This window comes from Anguilla rostrata, chromosome 8, assembly GCF_018555375.3.
Source record: "Anguilla rostrata isolate EN2019 chromosome 8, ASM1855537v3, whole genome shotgun sequence".
Lineage (NCBI taxonomy): Eukaryota > Metazoa > Chordata > Actinopteri > Anguilliformes > Anguillidae > Anguilla > Anguilla rostrata.
The window spans coordinates 49,748,111-49,773,722 of NC_057940.1; the positions used below are offsets into that span (position 1 = coordinate 49,748,111).

Sequence of the window (25,612 nt, forward strand, 5' to 3'; positions counted from 1 at the left end):
TGCAAAGACGGGGTCAATTGTTTATCAGAAGGCTGAAAAGAGGCCATTTTGTCTTCTGGATCTGCGTCTAAAACCAGCTTCACAGTCTGCTGTAGTGCGGAACAGGACCGTTCCCAAACTATAAACCGCGAGCAGCCGCTGCATACAGGCAAATGCACATTCAAATTAAACTAATGGAAATTACGGGGCACATACCAAAATGGTTATGTTTTTTTTTTTTTATTTAACGACATCATTAAAATTTTATTCAATCAATGTCTCGTTGCAGTTTCAGGATTGGGCAGTTTAATTTTGAAGAAAAAAAAGGTTATACGAGCATGACAAATAAAAAATGATCACAAACACGTTAGGATGCAAAACATTGGCATGACAGTGAATACATTTTTTTTTTGGTTACAGGAAGTTGCAACCCCTCAGAACAGGAAGTGGTTGAATTATTGTCACTGACAGTACTACATTAGGAATGAGCTGGTTAGTAACTATAGAGGGCTAGTGTTGGGAGAATCCGAAACAAAAAAAAAAAAGAAGAAAAAAATGGCAGAGCCACCATGTACCATCAGTCACTCACTGGTTTTAACCAATCATTGTGGTCCACTGTAGCGTGCAGAACCATTTGATTGGCTCAAGCAAATCACTGACTGTCAACTCACTATAGATGTACCCATTATGGACAGAATGCAACCTCACTCTCCCACCACTAGAATAGGCCAAACAGGTCACTCTGGATATCGATCAGAAATCTCTTTGGCCCAGAGGAATGCCTAGTAGTGATGACATACTTCAGCTGGTCCTTCTCAAAGCCAGGGCTGTCCAAACACAATGTCTGAATTAATCTTTCTTTGGAAGCAAATCACCTCACTAGAAGTGATTTTAAAAGACAAAGACTTTAGCATCTCTAGAAGGTCAAGTCATGTCAGGTGAAGTGAAATTACGAAATGATAAATGATTGATGATGCGTGTATGTATATAAAAAAGACAATTATTAACCTCTGATCTCAGGTTCGGCTGGGCGTCCCATCTTAATTTGTGGAAAGCAATGAACCCACCAAATGGACCATGGTGGGTTGGAATGTTTTGAAAATGGTGTTGTGTAAAGGGGGGGGGGGGTTACACCACCTCTCTCTGGGACCTAGAGAGTGGATTTGGGGGTGATGGTGAGGTGAGGCTCAGGATTCACCCATCAAAATTACACTGCTGAAATTTCCCCCCCCCCCCCCCCCCCAACCCCAACCCCAACCCCAACATACAGAGCGGTACTGGGAGGTTCAGTTCTAAAGATAACACAATAGGAGGGAGTGGTCGTGTGTGTGGAGTGTGTGGAGATTTGGCTACTAGCACCAAGACACTGTGTTTGCAGGGGTGGGGGGTGGTGTTGGAGAGAAGCTATCAAGGCCGAGCGTAAATCAGGTCTTGTTAGGGCTAGTGGCACAGAGGTGAGGTTTACATGAACCCGATAATGGGCGGAGCTGTCAAACGAGCAACCAATCACCGACTTGCTTGAACCAAAAAAACAAAACACACACACACAAAAAAACAAAAAACTAATACAACATTTGGTTCAAATCAACAAGTCACAGAGAGCGTTGGGTGGCTCCGTCCATTTTCGGGTTTTGGCAAACCCCTTGCCATCTCATCGCTGTTGTGAGGGACAGAGGGGGGTGGGGGGGGGTGAGGAGAGGTGGGGTGGGGTTGGGATGTGGCGGGGGAAGGGGAGGGGGCGGTTGGGACGAGGGGGATGTGGGGGAGGGACACAGCAGGGAAAGGGAGGGGTGGGCGGGTGGGGTTGGGACAGGGTGGGGAAGAGAAGGGAGGGGGGGTGGGGGGTCGGGCGGTGGGGTTGGGAAAGGGTGGGGGAGGGGAGGGGGTGGTGGGGGGTCGGGTTGGGACAGGGTGGGGGAGGGGAGGGGGTGGTGGGAGGTCGGGGGGGTGGGGTTGGGACAGGGTGGTGGGGGGTTGGGGGGGTGGGGTTGGGACAGGTTGGGGGAGGGGAGGAGGTGGTGGCAGTAGTCTCCAGGCTGTCTCACAGCAGCAGACAGCTGCATTTGGTGGGGCTTGCTTGACTCAGGATGCCGTACTGGGAAGTGGCCAGGTTCTGGATCAGAGACCAGAAGTTCTTGAAGCTGACGCCTTCGCCTTCCTTCACCCCCATCATCTGCAGCACCTCCCCGAAACCCTGCTCACTGCCTGCCGTCTGTGAGGGACAAAGAGCGAGAGAAAGGGGGGGGAGAGAAAGGGATGAGAGGGAGAGAGAGGGGGGAGTGAGACAGTGATGGTTGAGAGAGAGAGCGGAGAGTGAGAGAGTAAGAGAGGGTGAGAGGGGAAGAGTGGTTTGAGAGTGAGGGGGAGAGTGAGAGAGTAAGCGAGGGGGGAGAGTGGGGGTGAGAGAGAGGGAGAGTGAGAGATTGAGAAAAGGGAGAGCAAGGGGGGAGAGTGGGGGTTGACAGAGAGGGGGTGGAGAAAGAGGAAGGATAGAGAGACAGGGGGGTACAGAAAGAGGGAGAGGAAAGGAAGGAGGAGAGAAATATTAAGTGAGGGTAAAAGAGGGAGAGTAAGAGAGGTCAAGGTAAAAGAAAGAGGGAGATGGGGAAAGAGAGAGAAATGGCTTAAACAAATCATGTCTCATTACAATGCAGAGAAGCGAAGAAGGAAGGAGGAAGTCTAAGAGAAGGCGCTTGAATCCAAAGGCTGGCACAGCTTGCTGCTTGAAGGCATACTATGCAGGATCTGTGGCCTTTCTGGAGTACTGAGTTTACAATCAAAGAAGTCTCCTCCTCCATCCTCAAACCCGCCCACACCTCCATTGAGGACAAGACACACCCATGTGTGCTGCAAGCAAAATGTTGAGTGAAGAGGTCGTGTCAGCGGACTACGCCCAAAGGCTCCCGTAGGAACACAGCTAATCACATTAGCAACTTTGTTAGCTTTTTTTTTTTTTTTTTAGAGAAGTTTGCTACATGGAGCTAGAAGGCACAAGTATTGAATTCAGTTCCCTTGTCGAGATGTGTTCCCCCAGATTGAAAATGCAGGTGAGTTACTGAGCTAGAAAATTTACAACTATAAACAGTGACAATAGTTCCCATAGGGGGGAACACATTTTGATGAGAGAACATAATTTGACACAAAAGGCACTGTGCTTCGACCACCTAGCTACCTAATGTTAGCTAAAAGTAATGTTAGTTAAAGGTCCAACACAAAACAGGCCAGCTCCATATTGCTTTTCATCCCCTTGGCGAACTTCAGCTGACACCCTTGAGGAAAAACATTTCCAAGGTTAACTTCGGTTCTTGAATGAGCCCCATCAGTTTGTCTTTTAACTTCGCTGTGTCTGGGCTTCTTCAACCCCGCCACTGCGAAAAACAGCTAGCAACAAACACTCTGCTGAAATCTGATCCCAAACTGCAGGCTCTGTAGCCACAACCACCCCTCCCCACACCCAGAAACGTCCCGAACACTTTTTAGAATAACAAATAACAGGTAGAGGTGCACAAAATTGGCCAGTGCATCATAGATATGGCTTAGCATTCCTGTGATGCTATTTATAGCATTTTCAGGGTAAAAATCCTGCATAGTATGCCTTTATGTATTCCATTACATTTTTTAATGGAAAGCAAGAGACAACACATTACTTTAAAGACAGCGATGGGAGACTGCAGACACTTGAACTCGAAAATGGGTGCAGCTACCATATAATTTTGATCACTCTGGGAACTGCATTCAGGCAGAGTATTTTTATTTCCAACATATTTATTTAATATATGTATACAGTAAGAAACTCCCCTTGTGATGTTTGCACCATTGCAGGACCCTACATTATAGAGACGATGCAACCCACGGCTACACAAAAGGATTATGTCTCCCTCTAGTGGTCTTCTCAGGTATGTTCCATTTAAACTGCTGTCACTGCAAGTGTGTAAGTTCCCCCGCTAAGATTTCCTTGAATTGATCACTTGTGGGATGCCCTTTATTTCGGGAACAGCACCGGTGAAACATTGAGATCTAGAGTGAACTCCAAACAACCGACAAACACATTGCAAAACAGAGCACTTATTTATTGTTTTAAGGCTGAGTTTCAATCTTGCTTCACACAAACCAAGCCGAGGGCCTTAATTCAGTATTGAAGGACGGCCCAGTGGCCTGACTTGCAGTCACTCTTACGCAAATCCCCGCCCACTGCTCTGAGGTGCTTTGTGAATGCAGGCCCAAACCTCGCCGGACCGCCAGAAAAACTCCAAGGTGGGCGGGGTGGAATTGTGAGCATGACATCATGGCCACACCCAGCAAGGCGTTGTTAAGTCTCTCAGCCGTCCCAGGCTCACGGTGTTGGAATCTCCGCCTGAGCAAAAATCTACAGGGGAAAAAAAACCAAAGCCCGATCTCTGGTACTGATTTATGAGAACGCACCGAGTGGAAGCTGTGCGTCATTTGGCCGCGGTGTTCAGCGGACGCGTCCAGTCCAACCTTATTTTTTCCCGCTTTATTTTTCTGCCCGGTCGCGAAGTAACGAGTGGCGGCTTTTGAAAGCGGCCGCGGCGGTGGGACGCGTAGCGTGGTCTGTCCGGCTGCGGACTCTCGAGCCGCACGCGGACACCCCCCGCGCGGGCGGGGTTTTCGATCCCCCCCCCCCCCCGGCGCCATCTCAGCTGTGATCCGCTCTCTGTTAGCTGCTCTGAATTTAAAAAAGCAGAAATACAAAAAGTGGCAGACTGTCCTGCTCTCCGTAAAAAGAAAAAAAAAATCGCTGAATCTTTCGCGGGAAGAAAAAACAAAAAAAACAGTACCAGACCGCCTGCCGAGTTCTGAATCTGTCGCCTCGCGGAGCGCAGAGCATGCTGGGAGGCGTAAGGACGAGGAATCCACCCAGCTATCAATCACCTCCGCTGGAGAAGTGCTGCGTGGCCGGGGGTGCGTTTTCCACGCAGTGCCTGCCTACGCAACAGCTAGCAACAAAAAAAAACAAAAACAAAAAGAAAGATTTTTTTTAAAAATGAAAACTGTGTACGGGAGCGTCTCGGGAACAGAAGCGGTGGCGGTCTGGACGTCCCATCGCGGAACGCTGCGGCCGCGGAGGCCGACCCCGGAGGGGGACCGTGCGGCGTGCGGCGCCCATGCTAAAATACGTCCCCCCCCCGCTACTCCGGCTCACGCCCCGGGCACGCCCCGAAAAACGTGATCAAACATATCTCAGGGACTGTTGCAAAACGCCGGAAACCGGTTCAGCTGCAGCTATCTTTTCAGGAGAGTCAGATACGCTGCAACAAAAACACCTGCAGGGCGGACCTGTGCGAACGGCGCGCGTTCAGCCGAGGCCGTGCGGCGCAGAGGCGATGCTGCAGGGGGCGCTGCGTAGACTCGTCGCCTTCCTGCTTTCCGTGACCCAAAAACGAAACCCACGTTCTGTCAGGCAGAAGCCACGCTGCGTTTACGCAGGCCATCCCAGTCTACAGCACAAACTTGACTGCAGCAACCAGACCGTCTGTAAAGTGCTGCCCAGCTACACGTTTTAAATGCTGCTACGCAAAGGCAAGGATAGGCTGGTAGACTCACTCGCTGATCTAGAAATCGTCTAGGATAGCCCATCCTGTTGACTACACTTTCGATGAGGAGCCATTCAAACCTGGCAGAACTTGAGCCAGTCAAAAAACTTGACAATGAGGGCCCACTCCACCAGTCTAATTAAGCTCTCTATCGCCATCTATCTCAAAGGAAGGGTACTACACCAGTGACACTAGTAGAGCTTCTGCTTTCAGTTCTGCAGGGGGAAGTGGGGGGGGGGGGGGGGGGGGGCTGGAGCCTATCCCAGCATGCATTGAGCAACGGGCAGCTATATGCCCTGGACAGGTCGCCAGTCCATCGCAAGGCACACACATCGTACCTACAGCATTCAGACTCTCCAATTAGCCTGACACACACATACACATTCATTTAATCAAAGAAAGGCCCCCCACATGGGATTCAAAGCCAGGTCCTCCTTGCTGCGAGGCCACAGTGCTAGCCACTGCACCACCCTAAGATGTATTTTTACGTTTCTCGGCTCTAAAATAGCCATCGCTGCAAATAACTAAATAACAATGCTGAACACTAAAAACACAAACTCACAACTCTTCATTTGCAGCACTTTTTGTTGTTGCAGTTGTTAGGGCAACAATACCACAAGTATGACCAATTTATTTATGCACGACTGTGAAGAAGGAACACCCTGAGTCTGAGGCGACCTGTCCAGGGCGCGTTCATGTGTCCAGCCCAGTGCATGCTGGGATAGGCTCAGAGGAGCTGAGTAACAGTCCACTGAAGGTAAAAAAGGATGCCTTGATCAGGATACAAACAGCTCACTTAAAATCAACCACAGAACCCCTAAACCATGGAGCCTATTAGCTGTAGGGCAGTGCAGGGACATTCTTTAATGGAAATGGAATATATTTTCAAATAAACTGAAACAAATACATCATATATTTATTACAAGACTTCATAATGGCAAATATCATTATTTCCACTTTAAGATGTAGTAATACATTGCACAGCAATAATTCAGAGAGAGGCACAGAGGTAAAGGAGCAATCCATCCATTCATTATCTAACCTGCTTATTCCTGGTGCCGTGGGGGGAATGGAACCTATCCCATCATGCATTGGGCGAGAGGCAAAAATGGTAATCTAAGTTGAACAGGTTGCCAATCTATCGCAGGGCACACGCGTCATTCACTCACACAATCATACCTAGGGGCAATGTACAGTCTCCAATTAGCCTACCTGCATGTCTTTGGACTGTGCACACAGTAAAATGTCCAGGGTTAATTCAACTCAACCAGTGTTAATTAAACTCTAAGGGAGTACATATGGTCCCACTCATTTAAGTTAATTTAGCACTGGACATTTTGCTGTGTATCTTGCCAGCCATTCTCTTGTAACCCTCACCAGCCCTTTACACCATAGATACACAGCTAACTCAACCTTACCAGTGTTAATTCCACTCTAAGGGAGTACATATGGTCCCAAATGTTATCTGTCAGAGTTGAATCAACACCGGACACTCTACGGAATACATGTTTGCTATATTGATTGTAGGCAATGGAAGAGACTTCTCTAATCCTCACGTTTAATTTAATCTCGTCTTCATTGGCAGTAGTTATTTTTTGGCTGTACTTACGCTAAGACCTGGGAATCCGGTCAGTCTAAGGACAGTGCTGGGACAGCACACAGACACAAGCAGAACTCACAGGAGCTGATGCAGACCCAAAGCAGCAGAATTTACATGACAACACCCTCTGAGTGCTCACCAGGATTCAGAATTAAGCTATGAATTCCTCCTTTCGACAGAGGGGGCAACCCCAGCAAAGCCAAACCCAAGTCCCAGCGTCTTTGGAGAGGAGGGGAGAGGAGAAGAGGGGGAGAGGAGAGAAGAGGACAGGTGAGGATCGGAGAGGAGGGGGGAGAGAAGAGGAGGGGGAGGAGAGATGAGATAAGAGGAGAAGGGAAAGGAGGAGAGGAGAGGGGAGGAACAGTGAGGAGAGGAGAACAGAACAGAGGAGAGATGGGAGAAAAGGAGAGAGGAGAAGAAAGGTGAAGAGGGGAGAGGAGAGGTGAGGGGAAAGGAGAGGAAAGGTGAGGAGAAGAGGGGAGAAGAGAGATGAGGAGAGAAGGGGAGAAGAGAGATGTGGAGAGAAGTTGAGAGGAGAGATGAGGAGAGGTGTGGAGAGGAGGGGAGAGGAGAGGTGTGGAGAGGAGGGGAGAAGAGGGAAGAGAGAAGTGTGGAGAGAATAGGAGAAGAGAGGAGAGGTGGAGAGGAGGGGAGAGAGAGAGGAGAGGTGTGGAGAGAAAGGAGAAGAGAGGAGAGGTGGAGAGGAGGGAGAAGAGAGGAGAGGTGTGGAAGGAAGGAGAAGAGAGGAGAGGTGTGGAGAGGAGGGGAGAGGAGAGGTGTGGAGAGGAGGGGAGAAGAGAAGAGAGGTGTGGAGAGAATAGGAGAAGAGAGGAGAGGTGTGGAGAGGAGGGGAGAAGAGAGGAGAGGTGTGGAGAGAATAGGAGAAGAGAGGAGAGGTGTGGAGAGGAGGGGAGAAGAGAGGAGAGGTGTGGAGAGGAGGTGAGGCCCCACTGAGAAATTTTGCCCAGGGCCCCAGGAAGGCAAAAGCTGGCCCTGTCTTGAACTGTTACTTTTAGAGAGAGAGTAGGAGAGGGAGAGAACAAAGAGGAAGAGAGAGCTGTGCCATTTTCCCAGGTTCAGGAAAACCTGTGAGTGTTAAACAGGCAGACAACACCCTTCAACTCCCAGTCGACAGATTTTACCTCCTAAGGAAATGGATTACAGCGTTGCCACTTCATGACTTTTTGTGAACAAATAACAAAGGCTGAGCAGGCGTAAAATTTTTAATTTTTTTTAAACCCACTCTTTTCAGAGTCAAGTTTCTGTACAGACCGCGACCCTCAGGGTTCCACGTTGCGTTCGAGAATTCTGGCGCACACGAATCACCCGCTGTTCTTTCAATTCCTGATATGAGGAAATAGCAGTAGGAACCACGCCCTTAGAAAGCAGACTGAATGGCGGGCGTGGCCGATGGGGGTGGGGAGGGGTTGCTGACTGTACCTTGGCGAGGTTTGGCAGCTGGCTGGAGAGGAGATTCTTGAACTCGTCGATCTTCAGCGTGGAGCTGTTTCCGCCGCCGGCCGAGTGGAATTGTGTGACCAGGGTATTTATGGCCTTCTCTAGATCGGAGGGCTGTGGACCAGAAGGACTCTCAGGCTAGGCAATCTGACCACAGTACCGTCCACAAGCATGACCGCAACCACAGTAATTACTATTATATGCAAGGAAATAAGGGTAATGTTGAAAAAGGTGAGAATAATAGTAATAGTAACAGTAACAATAAAGCAAATAAAAAACGTGTCTCATCAATATTGCGAGAAGAAGAAAGTGGTAGTACGGGTTATTCCAGTGCTCCTAACAGTTTTAACATTCAAATGGCCAGTTATTTACCGCGGGAATACACCGTGACGATCTCCGCGCTCGTGAACAATTTAATTATTTAACGGTCAATGTGGCAAGAGCAGAGACTCGGCGAGAACTGGAATGGCCTCGTCTTCGTTCTCCCTCCTGACGGACATTCATAGGTGTAGGCTACTATAATGTGTACATTCATTCGGGGCCACATTCCTACATTTTTTTCAGACACTACATCCGTCTTTAAGTGCATACCGAAGTTTTGCATGCCGTCCTGCTCTGCGCTTAAGGAGAGTCATCCTCACAAACACATTCCTGTGACATCAGATATTTCTGTCGGAATTTAATGCATCTGACTGAAAGACCGAAACTAAAATGCAATTGTTGTCCGTTTTATTAAATTACTCCGAATGCGTGGTTCAGGTAGGTTTTATATGACGCAATCACGTTGAATTTAAATCCAACAGTACCCAAAATGCAAATGCGCTTTTAAGCACAAATGAGCGTCAAAGAGAACTGCAGTGTGTGACTCCTTCAGTTTTCCCAGTGATTCAGGCACCTGTAATACCTGCAAATCGAGCCGAGACAGCTGCCGCGTTCGCTGCTATTTGTCCTCGGGGCGTGCTTGAGACCGCAAACTCCAGTTGAGCAATAAACGGGGATTAGCCCAAATTCTGGGGGTTTAGTGACTAACCCATCTAAATGTTTCCCCCGCAAAATCGAACGGGTCGAGAAACTGGGAGATGGCCCGCATTCCTCTTGCAGCGAATTTGAACGGCGGCGATTAAACGGTTAACTCCCATATTGGGGAACGAGGCTGTATGATTTACGGCAACAACGGTCCGTGCCGCGCCTACAGCCTGCAATGGAGCCTATGGCTTGTTCAAAACTCTATCAAAGGCACGTGCATCATATGCTTATATATATATATATATATATTTATTTAAAAGATATATATAATTTTAAAGACTCACTTTATTTATTAACTGTGATGGTAACTTTACCGAGACCGACAGTCGGAGAACTCCAAATTTTCTTCTACCTGTCTATCTGCGCTTCCGTCGCTAACAGACAGATGGATCACGTTACTCAATCCGAACGCCTACATGAGCGCGCAGGATCTTCGGCGCGAGACCGCGGCGCGCTGCCTCACACTGGCCATAGGAATGCAGAGAGCCTTATTGATTTCCCGTGGTTTTCATTTCCCTCCGCGGGGGCCAGAAACGGCCTGTGCTGCGGCGACGCAAAAAATGGAAGAAAGTAAGACTTCCACGGCATACATATTGTTGCTGTGCCACCTATCTGTGGGTTACATACAGACTCCGCAAAAGGCATGTGTCGGTATTCGTGCACGCCCTGTTGGCATACACACCCGTTCAATTATTTTAAATGGGAAAAAAGTCCTGAATTCGAACTCGCCGCTATGCAAGGTATGAACTCGTGTAGATTAAATAACCAAGTTTCTGCAGCAATAATACCGAAGCAAATTATTTGCGAAAAATGTTTTTAATAGGTGGTGATAGTCTACTACACACAGTTAACAACATTTAAATCTTAACATACTTGGACATATATCCCCTTAATTCGGACTAAATATGACAATCTATAAAGTAAAATAACGTTGCGCGTAAAGAGTCTCTGAACGTTTTCACAATAGATAGCTACAAGTGAACTGACAACTTGGCCTGCCTCTTGAAAAAAAACCCTCATAACTACACGAATATAGTCCACGAAGACCGTCGTGCACTTATGGCCATTTCTCCCCTCTTTGTTTCCACGATTTTAAAGAAAGTTTACCATACCTGTGCCGCCATTTGGGGTTCCTTCTTTTTGGTCTTTCCTGTTAAAAGTAAACTTTTCTTTCTGCGAAGCTCAGTAATTGTAACTTCGTTCCCTGAAGAGTTCCTCACAGTTCCATTGCCTCTGTCATACCTTGGCTGGCGTCCCGTATCCTCCCACTCGACGAAAAAAAAAAAGTGCAACTGGATTCCACCTTCCGTGTCAGTCAGAGGAATGAAAGCTGTGGGGAAACTTTCAGTGTGCTGAAATCCAGTTCACTGGGATTGTTAACTTAACAGGGCGTGGAAGACTGACGTGTGTAAAAACTGGACTGTAGTCTTTTCTGGTGCGTTTTTGTTAACTAAAAAAAAGTTTTAAAGTAACCAGTCTTACAAACTATGTACATGCATTCTAAGTACATCTGGAACCTTTTAGGAATATTTGGCACGCTTTTCATTTAAGCAACAGCGAGCTGCAAGTTTAGACTGGCGTGAGTCAGTTTTCCTTTTGTACGGTTGCGCACGTTAACCCCTGCGCTGATGCATCTTAGGATAAAATACCCACCCAGTACTGACCTGTTCATTCAATTATTTACCTTCGAACGTCCTTTTCCTGGACATAATGACCCGTGATTTGAATAAACCACCAAAACAGAATAAATAGACCATCGAAAACAGTCTTTTTAAAATCTTGTAGAACACCGTAATGCCACTGGATGTGGTAAAAACGGGGGGTGGGGGACAAGAGAAACCACATTGCTGATTTTATGGATTTTTACATTGTTTTTACTGGAAGTTGGTAAAAAATGATTCATATTTTCTCTTCACTCATAAATAAACGCATAGACCTACAATAATGCATTTGTGTTTCTAAATCTAAATAAAAGCAAAAACATGGATTTGGAGTTTTTTTAGCTTGTAATGTAGGCTAATATTGTTATAATAATAATAATACAATTTGTGGAAATTAATTTGGAATGCAGTTGATTATCTCCAAAGACAGCATGATTGACGTGTCAGTGGGCGACAGTCCGATTGTGTCACTTCGTCTCCAGACCAGTCAGATAGGTCTACATAGCCTACGTTTTTCGAATGAAGGCTGGGATTAGAAATAGGGTTGGGTCGGCTGATCCCGAATCGATTGCTGGAGGTCAGAATGTACTCAATGCGTAGATTCCACATTCGGATCACAGCTCTTCCTCCCGGTCTTCCTGGAAGAGGCGGGTCTGACCGGTTTGCATTTGGTCGCAAGTTCACAGCATTTGTACAGCAGCGGCCTGCACTTCTCGTGCCGCGGGAGTTGCCCATTGGCTACACTGTCTTAACTGGAGCTAATTGGTGCTATGACTCGCGCAGTGGTTCGCGTTGCTGCCAAGTGTTAAATTGCCGGAATAATCAGTTTATAGCTTGAAGATGGTAGACACCACCAGGATTTAAAAAATACATTTTCCTTATAATTCCACAGATTCTGTTATTCTGTGTCGTTTTTTAATGAACGGAGATTAATATAATAAGGATTATTAGTAATGGGGATGCCAGTAGGCTATTACTATATCCCCATTATTAATTACCATTACTTTTTCAGCAAGGCAACGGTCGAGGGAGAAATGATTCCTGGGTAATGCAGTCGGTCAATGAGTTCAATGGTACTCTGTGGTGTAGGCTAAGCATGGAGTATAGGCCTGCATTAGTTTAGTTTAGCACAGTATAGTCAGATAATCACAGATTACTGACCCGAATGCACAGGGATTTATCTGCCGAACAAACAGTAGAACTGCTTTTCATAAGTGCCTTGTTTCCCTCATGCTAAGCATTATTTTCCAATTAAAAAACACCAGTCAGCAAGATTTTTGGGCACCTGTGCTACATAACATCAGACAAAATAAACACTAGCTGTCTTTGTATTGTTTCTCGGAGAGAAAAAGTTTAATCAAGTCTGATGACTGCAAAAAAAAAAAAACATTTAATACTTGTGAGATGTGAGGAGTTGCAACAATCAATTATACAGGATTGAGGGTTAGTAGAACTACAGTAAAATGGGTCATTAGATCATGTATGATGGAGCATAGTTTACTCAGAGTACATTTGATACTTGACTCATATGAACTCTGTCAGTTAGAGACGAACTAACACATTTTATTGTGTACTCCCCAGAGTACAGCACAACCTCATAGAGATATTCAAATGAAACAATTGACAGTCAAAATATTCAAATGCTTAAAGTCTAGGTGTGTTAATTTGAAGGTTTGACAATTTACATGCACACACACACACACACATATAATGTGAGGGGTATATGATGTCAAGAAATATGATGCAACAATTATTTATCTGCACCGATAGATATTTTCTGTCCACAAGAGGGCAGCGTGTCAGAACAGCAATCAGAATCTCAACAGGCCAGAAGCGCAACAGTTTGGATGGGGGGAATCCCGGTGCTAGGCGTGGCTTTATATTCCTACTCTGATGAGTATATTGCTCAGTTCCTGTCGGGAGGTGGTTTTATCGCTCTTCCACTGAACGCCCGGCCAAGAAAGATAAACGGGGTTATTAAGATATCAATGGCAGGAGTCATAAGCGGTGTCATTTGTGACTCATACAATAGATTCGATGCGGTTACATGAATCGCGTTCCTCTGCTAGTCTAGACGGAATCACAGCCTCGATCCATCCCGTTACAAGAAAACTACTCCAATACAAGCAGTTTGAGTCTTAGGGTATTTGTTCTAGAAAATGTGAAACAGCCGAGCCGATAATGCAGCGAGGTTCAGTTATGACTAGTTAAGAGATTCAAGGTCTATCTGGAGGTCACAGTATTAATATGCAGTGTCTGGGTGGTCCTGCGTCTAGCTGTGTTTCCATATGCCTTTTCTGTTTGTGGTAGATGCTTTTCTTGGGATCAATAAAGCAAATTCAGTTCACCTATTCAAACTAGTTCAATTCAAAGCAGTTTGTAGGCTATGTTTAACTGCATTTTTTAAAATAGTTAACAAACAGTAACAAGAGAAGAGTAACAATGGTGTGCAGCATTGTGTGAATGGGTTATGACGCATTAGTAACTCACAGTAAGCTACCTGATTATTGGATAGTCCATTTAGCAAGTGTGGCTGTGAATATTAGTTGTGTATTATGTATAATAATAATAATATTATGTGTGAACTCGTAAAAATATGATACATGGAGGACTCGGAGGAAGGTTTCTATGCTGTTTTACACAGTGAATCTTATTGCTTTTATGTTCGTCTGTTGATTAGGCCATTTGGATTCGTACAATGTATTTATGCATTTCCGTCCTTTAGCTTAGAGATGGTGTCAAAAGGGTTCCTAAAACACAATTAAGGCCCAAAAGTTAAATATTTCAACAATTGTAATAACTGGAGTTCAAAAGGCTCGTCTATGCAAAGGTCTGGAAAAATGAGCAGTCATTTGCAGTGTAGCCTATTCATTTGTATGAACTGCTTGTCTATCACTAACGCTGTTGTTTGGATAACATCTCTCTCACAGCCCAACAAACGTAGTGCAGACTACTCGCGCAGCAGAGCAGCAGTTAGCTATAACTTCACCGCGGATTGAAACGTGAGCGCCCAGGGATCCGGGCAACGAACAGTTAACACCCAAATAAAATCTCTTCGCTTTACTCCCCGGATTACACCATCGCTGCAGGACTGACTCTCCGCCAAACGCAGCTCCGTTAGAGCGCTTGGGAGACGCACAAGTTGAACTAACGGGCACGGGACTCTTGCCGCACACTATAGCCTACAAAGAACAGTAGCGTAACGATAGGCTAGTCTAACTACACAACAGTGGACCACTGTTGGTATATTTAAATACCTGTAATAAATGTAAACAGGGGATGAAGCGTACGATTTTAACAGAACCGTTAAACCGAATCAGCTACTTAACGGGACGCTTGTCTTCATCTGTTATTGGTGTGTCAAGTTAGCGCGCGCTGGAGCGGATCTGAGGCGGCGGCACCTGCTCAGGACGGCATTTATTTTTACACCCAGTACTTATATTCACTAGGATTTTTAGCTCTAATTTTGGATGTTGCAACAATTCCAGTACCTAAAACATTCTCAGTAGACATTGTGGTGGTAGCCTACCCTTCGTTGTCACTGCATTTGCAGGCAAAAATGAAACCGTTTACCTCGTACAACTGTACGTTGATGTGTCGGACGGACTCGACAGCTGCTACCAGTTCGAACAAGACAGTTTCATGCTCATACCAGGCGGAATGGTATTTATTAGCCTGATGGGAATATGAAGACGACATGGTGCCAGGTGTTTTCAATGCAGGCCCCAGTCGTTATGTTGGAGACATCGCTTATAGTTATAATATGCGGTACCATTTCTAAAACGGTAGCGGTAGCTAACAGCAGTTTCGGATTACAGAACGACATTGGTTTGCAAACCCCTTTGTCCGTGGACAAAGTGCCAAATTTCCCGAGGACAGCGACAGCTGAAGCGAAAGCTCTGAGTGAGACAACAACACCTCTCTCTTTCCATAAAAGTAGGTAAAGCAGCGACTTAACTCTCTTATTGGAATTTAAAATGAGCATGCATGCAGTTTTGAAATTAACGGAGTTCACTTAGCCTCATCCCTGGCACACTACTGTTGAACTAGCATTGCGCAATCCTTGTTGCCAAATGTTGTACTGCTTTCCAAAAATATTTATGACACACTTAAAGGGATATTTACTGTCTTTAAACCTTAGATTCAAATGAATTAGCCTACTCAAATTGATTAGTTTTTTCAACATATTGCCTTTGGGGGTTTTGAACCCGTTGATGGGTGCCAATAGCCTACCCCTAATAGTAATAGTAAGAGCTTTTAATGGTTTTCATTCTATTTGTGACTGCAGGAGTTCTGTTGCCACTATTGCGTGATTTGTTGAGATGAACCTCGTTAATTTTGTCCTCAGCAAGCCTATTCAGTAGCTGTCAGCTTCCGTGGCAATATGAATGATTTAATTGAATGTATTTTTATGAAAAATGTTGCAGTATCTGAAAGTGTATGAAATATGTATATTTCCCCATATCTTTCGAAGCGATGAAATATATGTTTTGATCTGGATAACAGATTATATTTCAATATTTTTGCACTGTTCCATTTCCATAATGGTCAGGCCAGTCAATGACAAAACAGTGCAGCCACTGACAAGAGACAGAGTTAGGTTTAGAGCAGGGGTGCACAACTCCGGTCCTGGAGGGTGGATCCTTGTGCTGGTTTTTGATCCAACCGATTACCTTAGTTTCAGTTCTCTGACAGCTCTATAAACTACGCCGGTTCACTCCTGTACTTGAGCACAGTAAAAATCTTTAGGACACACTGCTGATCTGAGAGTCTGAGCTCAAGTCTGCAGTCGGAGATCAAGAAATGATTCATCCAATTAAATAATTAAGAGAAGTTCGCTCAAAATCCTGAAATAGGTCAGCACTTGTTGCGCACCCCTGGTTTAGAGACAAAAACGGACTGTCCTGTCCTGTCTTTGAGAAAATAGATGCTGCTGTGGGCTTCGTCCCCACGGTGAGTTTTAAAGTAGCCACCTAGACACACCAATCCCCCGTACTTGCCGACACACTTCCAATAAATGAGCCAAACCAAGCGGAGAAAAGTGCAAGCAGTACTTCATACTTCTTTCGCATGCATTGATTATAGGCCGCAGGTCATCAGGTTCTGGGTGAGTAAGCCAGTAATAATCTAAGACAAATCCAAGGCATGCAGGCAAACAGCATTCGAAGGCCAAAACAATTTTCCACGTAAAGGTATCCAAGCAACATTTTGCTAAAATAAACCGAAGCAAAACACTTGTGCTTAACGATTCAAGGCGTAGAGATAGTATTCATAAGGATAGTGTAAGAAGCTTAGCATTGGAAAACTCAACTGTAGGCTGGTGGTGTCTTATCAACTTTCTGGACCGGGCTGACCTGAGACGCCATCTTTAAGGTTCAAAAGTGTCTGACAATCTTTCAAAGTAAAAGCCTCAACGAAAAAAAGATGAAAGCTGCATGAACATGTTTATACATACCCAGACCCATACCCCAGGGGAAGAAGCATATTTGTATTGAGTGTGGACTGAACATGACACCAAAGAAACGGGACAGCACGGGCTATGAATTGGAGCAGGGGTGCACAAGTCCGGCCCGTCTGCGTGCTGGTTTTTTGTTCCAACCAGTTTCCTTAAGTTTTAGTTTTCTGACAGCTCTATAAACTACGCTGGTTCGCTCCTGTACTTGAGCACAGTAAAATCTGTAGGATATAAATGTGCAGTCTGCGGCTGTAGCTGCTGCTTATGCAAAAGGTCAGATCCTGATATGATTGAGCCAGTTACATAATTAAGAGCCAAATGTTGGCGCAAAATCCTGAAACGGATCTGCCCTTGTTGTGCACCCGAGTTAGAGGCTGATATTTTTGCACTGCGTGAGAATTTTGTGTTGCACCGTCCTGCTGTCTGTGGAAACCGTTGGCCTGGCGCGTAGCCTGCCTCCAACAAAAGCGTGAGTTTTCCTCGCTGATTTAGGGTAAGGACATTTCTCCCAGTGTGTTACCTTTCAGTTGAGTTTTACAAAGATTTGGAGGGTAAAGGAATGGTGAACTCCTTACTAATATTGCTAACAGCTCCCCACATGTTGCTCAGTTGAGCAGAAGCTTGCTGAGGCTTTCATCGCTTGGTTTGTTGCGTTGATTGGGTGGTTACCATTGGTTACCAGCAGCAGATGTCATGCTTCGAGTATGCGGCAAATGCGTGGCGCAATATGACCGAGCCTCTGGAAGGAAAGCTGTGACTCATCCAGGATGGTTCTGTGTGCTGGAGGGTGGGGCGTCAGGGCATGGCTCTGTGTGATTGACAGGTTGGCCAATATACCTCCACGTCTATCAATCTTTAGCACGTGGGTCCATTCTGTATTGATCCGTAGCCTTTTCTTGCATCCATTATTTAATACGGTTGTTCGACTGTAGTTGGCCATTACTTTTGTTTTGTGGACAATTTGCAGGCAGCATTTATTTGCATGTTAATCCCTCCGATCAGGTGTCCAGGTGGGTGGATGGTGCCAAGGATAAAGTCTATGGTTGCTGTAAGGGTGATTTTCAAATGTTTAGTACATCCAACAGGTCATCACATTACATCACATTACATCACGTAACATTACATTACATCACATTACATCACGTAACATTACATTTGCGGACTTGCAAGCGCAACGTTTACGTTACAGCCATTTAGCGAACGCTCTTGTCCAGTGCAAGAGAACGCAGGTGCATTCACCCACGCCAGGCTATCTGAGCTGCAGCCCCAGACCTGGCTAACGACCCGTGCATGTGAGCGAGCGTATCCGCAGCACCACTCCAGCTGTAAATGTCAGCCAGCGAGGCGAAACACCTGAGATCGGTGACAGCAGAAGCGCTTCGGAAGAAGTGTCATTATCCTCCTGCCCCCAGGACACATATTCTGACAGAACTTACCCGTGGAGCCTGATTATAAAGGCTGCAAAGGCGCTTCCTATTAACTGTGCCACAGTCGTGATTAATCTTTTATTTCGCTTGGCAGACACGCCTGTCCCAGGGCTGCTTGTGTATCTTGCGTTGTCATGTTGACACCCAGTTAGCCGTAGCAGTTAGCTATAGTTATTAGCCATTGCAGTTAGCCATAGCAGTTAGCCTTTGCAATTAGAAAAGGCTATTAGCCTTCGCAGTTAGGCATAGTAATTAGCCTTAGCAGATAGTTATAGCTATTAGCTTTAGCAGTTAGCCACAGCAATGAACTATTAACAGAAGCAATTCAGGTTGTGTGCACAACCATCAGATTTTGAGCCAAGCGCCCCAACAATACCCGGGAATCACTGGAAGGGGTTTGTGGGGACTGACCTATCCCGATATTGTCCTCCCCAGGTTCTGGGCTCCAAGGCAGGGGAGTCGGGCAGCCAGAGAGGACCAGGCCCTTTGTAGTGGTGGAGGGGGAGAGGAGGAGTCTTAAAGAAGCCTTGCAGGTAAAACTCACCTCCCCCAACTCTCCAATACCCCCACTGTGTTTCCCTCAAAAATATGTTCACTGATGCAGGACTATGCGCAGGGAGTGGGGGTGTATATTAACCCTCTGTGTGTTCTTACCTCAGCATTCTTAAACTGATGTAACAATCACTGGTAATTGTAAGCAGTGCTTTTCCTAACAAAAATGTAACGTTATTATGACAGCACATATAGACCCAAGGAAGTACTTTTATCACACATAATATTTAACTAGAAATAATAAAAGAACCATGACTCACAAGGAGCAGCGTTGAAGATATTTTCCACCACTCATGCATGATTTCCAGAAAGGGATTTTTGTTGAACTCCTTTCAGACATGTTGTTATAACGTCATAAGAAAACCTACATTCACCCTTATGGTTGTGATCAATCCACCCAGGGGTTTGAGTGTTTTTTCCCCACTGAGGAGTTTTTCTTAAACCTTAGTTGCTCACTTTTTGAGAGTTTCAGGCCTATTTTTTTGCCCAGTTCTTCTGTAATGCTTCTTTGTGACAGTGTCTTTGTAAAAAAAAAACTCTATACAAATAAAGCTGAATTGAGTCAAAAAAACATATTCAAAGAACAAAGAAAATAGCATTGAGTAGAAGACATACTTCCGCAGTGGTGTGCACGTGTGTGATTGGCAGGTCTCCCTGTGCAACCGAAGAGCTATGGCATGTCCATTATCTGCCAATGACAGACGCTGCAGATATTTGTTCAGGATGTAAAACTTTATTTGTTTTTTTCCTACAAAAGCAACAATTCAGCTGTAGACATTGTGCTGTTACAGTACATTGCACAATAGGTTTTTACAACGGCGTGGAGCTTGACCTGGTGGAAAAACAGGTCAGTGTGCTGATTTGTAGTTCATTGGCGTGAACGAGGAGTCGCACAGGAAATGGACTTAAGCACTTCCTGTCCGTGAAGTCCATCCCCGCCCTCCTATCCCGGTGTCGGTTTTCAGGTCAGACTTTTCCAGGCCGGAAGATCCAGGGAAAATGCCCGTTCCCCTTCAGAATGCACGCGTCCTTCCGACTGGCGATATGAGAGGGGAGAAAGGAAGCGGTGCTGCGGATTCCGTCGTTTCCCACGGCGACGCTTACTCTGAGGAAAGCGCGTGCGTGCACCTGGACCGTGCTGCAAAAAAAAAGGACTGAACATTTGGGCAGCTCCTTTGACCCTTTGAAGTGTATGATACTTGTTTAGAATCCTCTTAACTTTCTAATACTGATGTAACAATCACTACTGGAGGCAATGGAGTTCTAGAACACTGACTGGAAAAACGTTCCAAATAAACCGACTGTTGAAAGACTTAACAACTTTGCATGAATGCACAGTTCAGAAAGTCAAGCTTTCACATACAGTCCATGTCTACACTGAATTAGAGTAAGGGTGTTGCACTTTATACACACACACACACACACACACACACACACACACGCTCACTCGCACACACAGCTGTAGTGAGCCGGTCAGGAGAGTGGCTTGTCCACGTGCAGAACCTCAGGCGTGCGCATGGCTCTCACGCATTTAGGACGTGTGAACGTAAGAGGCTCACCAGCGTCTCAGCCCCGATCTGGATCAGAAGGGCCAGATCCTCTCTGGTCCATGACTCATCGTTGCTGCGGTAACCACGGTGCCCTGCCCCCGGAACATTCCCTTTCCATGGGCAGGCTGCGCAGTGCCGGACGACGGGAGACGTAATCTAATCAGTGTCTATTTAATTAAGGCAGCACGCTGGAAATGCCACACGTGATTGGTTTGATTTCCGGGGCGATTCGCCAGCCGATTGCTGTTCTACGCAGGAAGGAAATCGTTTGCCACCGCCGTTTGACGTTTTCCTCCCCCATTTGAGGGGTTTTCTTCGCCGTTGAGGGCTTTTCTCCCCACTGGGAGTTTTTTTTTTTAGCTCATGTACTTGCCATTTGGGGGTTCAGGCCTGGCTTTTGCTCTTTTCTGCCAGTCTTTGAAGCGTCTTTGCGACAGTTTTTTGTAAAAAGCACTAAACAGACAAATAACAAATAACCCTCCACTCTCTGAGCTGTGCGTGATGTGGACTGAGTAATCCCCCGGTCCACTCGTCTCTCAGGCCAGCTGAATAGCATTTTTGTGGTGTGGTTATGACTCAACAAGCAATAATCCTCAATATCTAAGCCATGTCTACTCTACTTAAGGTTGTTTAATCCCTCTTTCCCATTGGTTGATTTTATTCCTCTCTCCTGGAAGCCAGTTACACCCCCACTTCCTCCGACCAAAAATGGAATAAACTATAATATATTTAAATAAACTATATAAAATCAAGGTACTGCCACACAAAATACATTTGTGTTACATATATTTTTTATTATATTTTTCAAAAAGGCCCATGTATGTACATTGCGGGTGCCATTTCACCTCAAATATGTATATTTTATTTTGATATATTTGAATAAATTCTCTTTGAATAAGGGCATGTTCCTGTGAATGCTACGGGTGTGATACTGGGCCTGAAACCTAACTGTCATCGCATGCATCGAAAATATGCCCGGTGTTGTTACTATACTTCCCTTCATGTCATGTGATGGCTTCCCACCTCTTCCTCACTCTTGATGCTTGTGCATCTGTTTCTCCTGTGGATAAGCATCTGTTCAGGACAGGAGTATTCATCCTGAGAGTGAGGACACTTTCTGCCTTGAGCCGTAATGGATTCCAGTGCAGAAATGACTGCCTTGAGCCGCAATGGATTCTGGCACAGAAATGACTGCCTTGAGCCATAATGGATTCCGGCGTAGAAATGACTGCCTTGAGCCGTAATGGATTCTGGTGCAGAAATGACTGCCTAGAGCCGTAATGGATTCCAGCACGGAACACTGTACCGCTTCTTTCACAAGCAAGTGTTCCTCCAGGTGCCGTAAACAGCTGTGTTAGAAAACTCCTGGCTGCAGTTCACAGAGGACTTTTCACGGGTCACTTCAGAGTCAGGAGTGAAACTGTCCATCTGGAACACCTGGGGCACCCATGCCCCTCCTTGTCTGACGTTCCTTTTTCCAGAAGGGACTGTTAATCTGCTCCAGGCTGATAACTAAAGAGGAGGAGTGAGGAGATAACTAAAGAGGAGTAGTGAGGAGGTAACTAAAGACAGGAGTGAGGCAGTAACTAAAAAGGAGAAGTGAGGAGGTATCCAAAGGGGAGGAGTGAGGAGGTAACTAAAGAGGAGGAGTGAGGAGGTAACTAAAGAGGAGGAGTGAGGAGGTAACTAAAGAGGAGGAGTGAGGAGGTAACTAAAGAGGAGGAGTGAGGAGGTAACTAAAGAGGAGTAGTGAGGAGGTAACTAAAGACAAGAGTGAGGCAGTAACTAAAAGGGAGGAGTGAGGAGGTAACTAAAGAGGAGGAGTGAGGAGATAACTAAAGAGGAGTGAGGAGGTATCCAAAGGGGAGGAGTGAGGAGGCAACTGAAGAGTAGGAGTGAGGAGGTAACTAAAGGGGATGAGTGAGGAGGTAACTAAACAGGAGTAGTGAGGAGGTAACTAAATAGAGCATCGCGTAGTTCTGGCAGGTCACGAGAGTCAAGCGCTCCGGCCGAATCAGCTGATGGCTCAGCTGAGTGATGTTAGCCTATCACAGTACATTCACTAACAGGGCGGTCTACTTAAACAGCCTCCCTCTACTCATTCGGCTGCTCCTCCTGCATGCAAGCGCTGCACGTTGCTTCGTAAATCCCCTCCACCACCCCAGCTCCTTCCCCATGCGTCAAGAATTTACATTCTCCATCCTTATGTGTTAAGAAATTGCATTTGCTCCATTCCTATGTGTTAAGAAGTTGTATTGCTCCATCCTTATGTGTTAAGAAATTGCATTTGCTGCATTCATGTGTGTTAAGAAGTTGTATTGCTCCATCCTTATGTGTTAAGAAATTGCATTTGCTGCATTCATGTGTGTTATAAACTGCTTTGCTGCTGGATCTGTTCTGTGTGTACCCCTCTAGGGGGGGTTTGGCTGCTGGCCTCCCGGCCTTATCCACGCAGGCTGCGTGGTTGGCGGGAGAGCTCCAGAACAGAGCCATACCGCCAAACATAACTGTATTGCCTTTATTGTCAATAAAGTTCTACTTGATGACAGTGGTCCTGACAGAAAGAGGAGTAGTGAGGGGGTAACTAAAGAGGAGGTGAGAGGAGGTTACTAAAGAGGAGTAGTGAGGAGGTAACTAAAGAGGAGTAGTGAGGGGGTAACTAAAGAGGAGGTGAGAGGAGGTTACTAAAGAGGAGTAGTGAGGAGATATCCAAAGGGGAGGAGTGAGGAGGTGACTAAAGAGGAGTGAGGAGGTAACTGAAGAGGAGAAGTGAGGAGGTAACTAAAGAGGAGGAGTGAGGAGGTAACTAAATTGGAGGAGTGAAGAAGTAACTAAAGAGGAGTAGTGAGGAGGTAACTGAAGACAGGAGGAGTGGGAGCAGCCTCTTTCATTCCTCTTCAACATTTTGCTCAAAATTGGGAAGTTTTTCATTCCCCTCCCTCCTCTCCTCCTCTTCCCCCGTTCTCTCCCTCCCTCTGCTCTCCTGGCTTGTTTTTCTCCATCTGTTGCCAGGGCCCCACCCCTCTGCCGGGGCCTGGGCGGTCCCCAACTGGCCCTTGTCCCAGACCAAGCTCAAACAAACTAAGGTCCCCGCACTTTTCTCGTACGCAAAGTTCCCGTGAAAGGTTAGCGCTTAACATTTATTTTCAAACTAGCATTTGTGTTCAGCACCTATAAATCAACGTGGATGCAAAAGAATGCTCACGTAATCCAAATATATGCATAATGCATGCAAGATTTATTTGTTCCTACCACATTACAGTTTTTGTCTGTGTGCTTGTGTGCGTGTGTGTGTGTGTGTGTGTGTGTTGTGAGTTTGACTAGCGATCGTCAGAGAGTGTATGACCAGCATTAGTGGCGAGTTTGGTCACTGGAAGGTAAAACTCAGGGAAAGCGTTTGTAAGGCCATGGAATGCACCCTGGACCTAGTGTCTCCTCAGCATGATCATCTAAATACTTTCCCCAGGGCTGTTTCACAGCTGCTACCATTGACGTTTCCCAGAACACTCCCATGTCAATTTCAGGCCCCAATTAAATGTTTTTTTTTTCTTCTTTTATCCTTTTTTTGTTTTCGTAAAAAACCCAATGTAGGGCTGCGTATGTCCACATCCCACGCCTTTTTGGAAATGGCTAATCTTCTGGAACTGCTGCTGCATACATGTACGCATGTGCCCCACGGCCCATTTGGGAGAGTGTAGACATCGATGGTTCTCCTCCGAAACACGTGGTGTCACGTGGTCTTTTCACACCGCAGGCTAGAGCTAAGCACCCACAGGGTGGAGTCAGAGGAAGACCTTTCATATGCGGCTTTGGCTGCACTCTATGGACGCCCGATCGACTAGCGGGCGTCGCTAGGTAACGGCGAACGGGATGCTATCCGACCGAACCCTCCCTCCCATATGATCGGCGGTTCGCACTGTGGAGCGCCCGCCCACTGTCGGCATGGCTCGGATTCGATCCGAGGTCTGCTGCGGTCCGTCCGTGCACCGCAGCGTGGCGCCTCAGCCAGACGAGCCATCCGTCAGCCCCCCAGTCCCAATCAGGGCTACGTGTGAAAGGGGTAACTGGAAGGTGAAGTAACGTCTTTCTCAGAGAACGGGCTCTTCGAGGTGCATCGCTGACACAATGACAATGAAAACAAATGAGCGCTTCGGGCGCTAGCGACCGGGGAGGCTACAGCACAGGGAAGACCGTGCGGCTGTAGCGGGGGGGGTCGAACTTTTCGACGTGCCCTCCGCGAATACCTCCGTGGCTTCAGGGAAGGGCTTCTCGAAGCGGGCCTGCCTTTGATTAAGCGCCCCGGCGATGCGGAGAGCATTCCGGGAATCCGAGCAGCCGGCCACATTCCCAGCGCCGTAAACCACTCACAGCGTTCCCGCCGCCTCCAGACGAGCCAGATGTGCGTGAGTGAGCGAGCGAGGGAGAGAGGGAGAAAGGGAGAGAGCTGTTGCCGCGGGAACGGAGGTTTTGAAAGCTGGTGACCTCACTAACGGCCCGGGGAGTGTTCCTGGACCTGGGAGTGACTGAACTGGGGCCGGCCGCCGACGCGGGCCGGACTCCACCGCGGCGCCGAACCCCGACTCCCGCAGGCCGCCTCTCCCCAGGAACGTTCTGGAATCCGGGGAGATGGGTTGGTCTGGAATGTGCTCTGTTGCTTTTGACCATCAGAAAAAAACATGAATTAAAAAAATGAGAGAGAGAAAGAGAAGTTTATTCTGGAATTTATTGCTCCTCTAGTAAAATGTATGGTTTGTACGACGGCAATCCAGACACTGTTTTCTCTGCACTAGTCTGGACTGCTTCTCTGCCATTATAAGCAGCCTGAAATGACCCAGAATCCTCTTCTGTTATTGTGCCATTTTCAACCTCAATTTGGAACGCCCCGGCCCATTTGCAGCCCTCCATGATTCCGGAAGGGTCGTGCACGAGCGCAAAGCGGGTTTTACGAAACGCACGACGAAGCGTTTGTGCAGCCAGCCCACATGTGCTGCTCTCATTGGGTGATACAAATGTTTTTTTTGTAGAAATGGCTGGTGATGATTAACTGAGAAAATGGAACTGTATTCAGGATCTGAATGCATATGTATATATATATGGAGAGAGAGAGAGAGTGAGAGACTGCACTCTTCTGAAGTATACCATTTGGTCATGTATTATTCCTGTTAGCTTTCACTGCAGCTGTAACCTGCTTAACCCATTCTACTTGCTCTGATAGATCCCTTGTAGCATTTCTGCCACATTCCATTCTACTGCTACTTTGCACCAGGCTGGCCAGTGGAGGATGGGCTCCCCCTCTGTAGCCAGGTTCCTCTACAGATTTATTCCAATTGGGGAGTTTTTTCTCACCGC

At 46.5% G+C, this 25,612-nt stretch overlaps 2 protein-coding genes across 6 annotated transcripts in view; one reads left to right on the plus strand and one right to left on the minus strand.

Annotated features, from left to right (window-relative positions):
• Positions 1-203: 203 nt before the first annotated feature.
• On the minus strand, positions 204-10,939 carry s100v2 (S100 calcium binding protein V2). Its single transcript, XM_064345506.1, has 3 exons — positions 10,731-10,939; positions 8,575-8,706; positions 204-2,191 (listed from the first exon to the last, which is right to left on the minus strand). The coding sequence occupies exons 1-3, from the start codon at positions 10,740-10,742 to the stop codon at positions 2,021-2,023; spliced, it is 315 nt and encodes a 104-aa protein (XP_064201576.1). The 5' UTR covers positions 10,743-10,939; the 3' UTR covers positions 204-2,020.
• A 3,387-nt stretch (positions 10,940-14,326) lies between these two features.
• Positions 14,327-25,612, plus strand: part of LOC135260233 (disintegrin and metalloproteinase domain-containing protein 15-like) — a 31,898-nt gene continuing 20,612 nt past the window's right edge. For 4 of the 5 annotated variants that reach the window (XM_064345458.1, XM_064345461.1, XM_064345460.1 and 1 more), the window contains exons 1-2: positions 14,327-15,215; positions 18,597-18,694. In XM_064345458.1, the coding sequence (XP_064201528.1) occupies positions 14,966-15,215; positions 18,597-18,694 (348 nt within the window). In that variant the 5' untranslated portion in view covers positions 14,327-14,965. The remainder of the gene's footprint in view (positions 15,216-18,596; positions 18,695-25,612) is intronic. The other variant, XM_064345463.1, reaches the window with a different exon arrangement.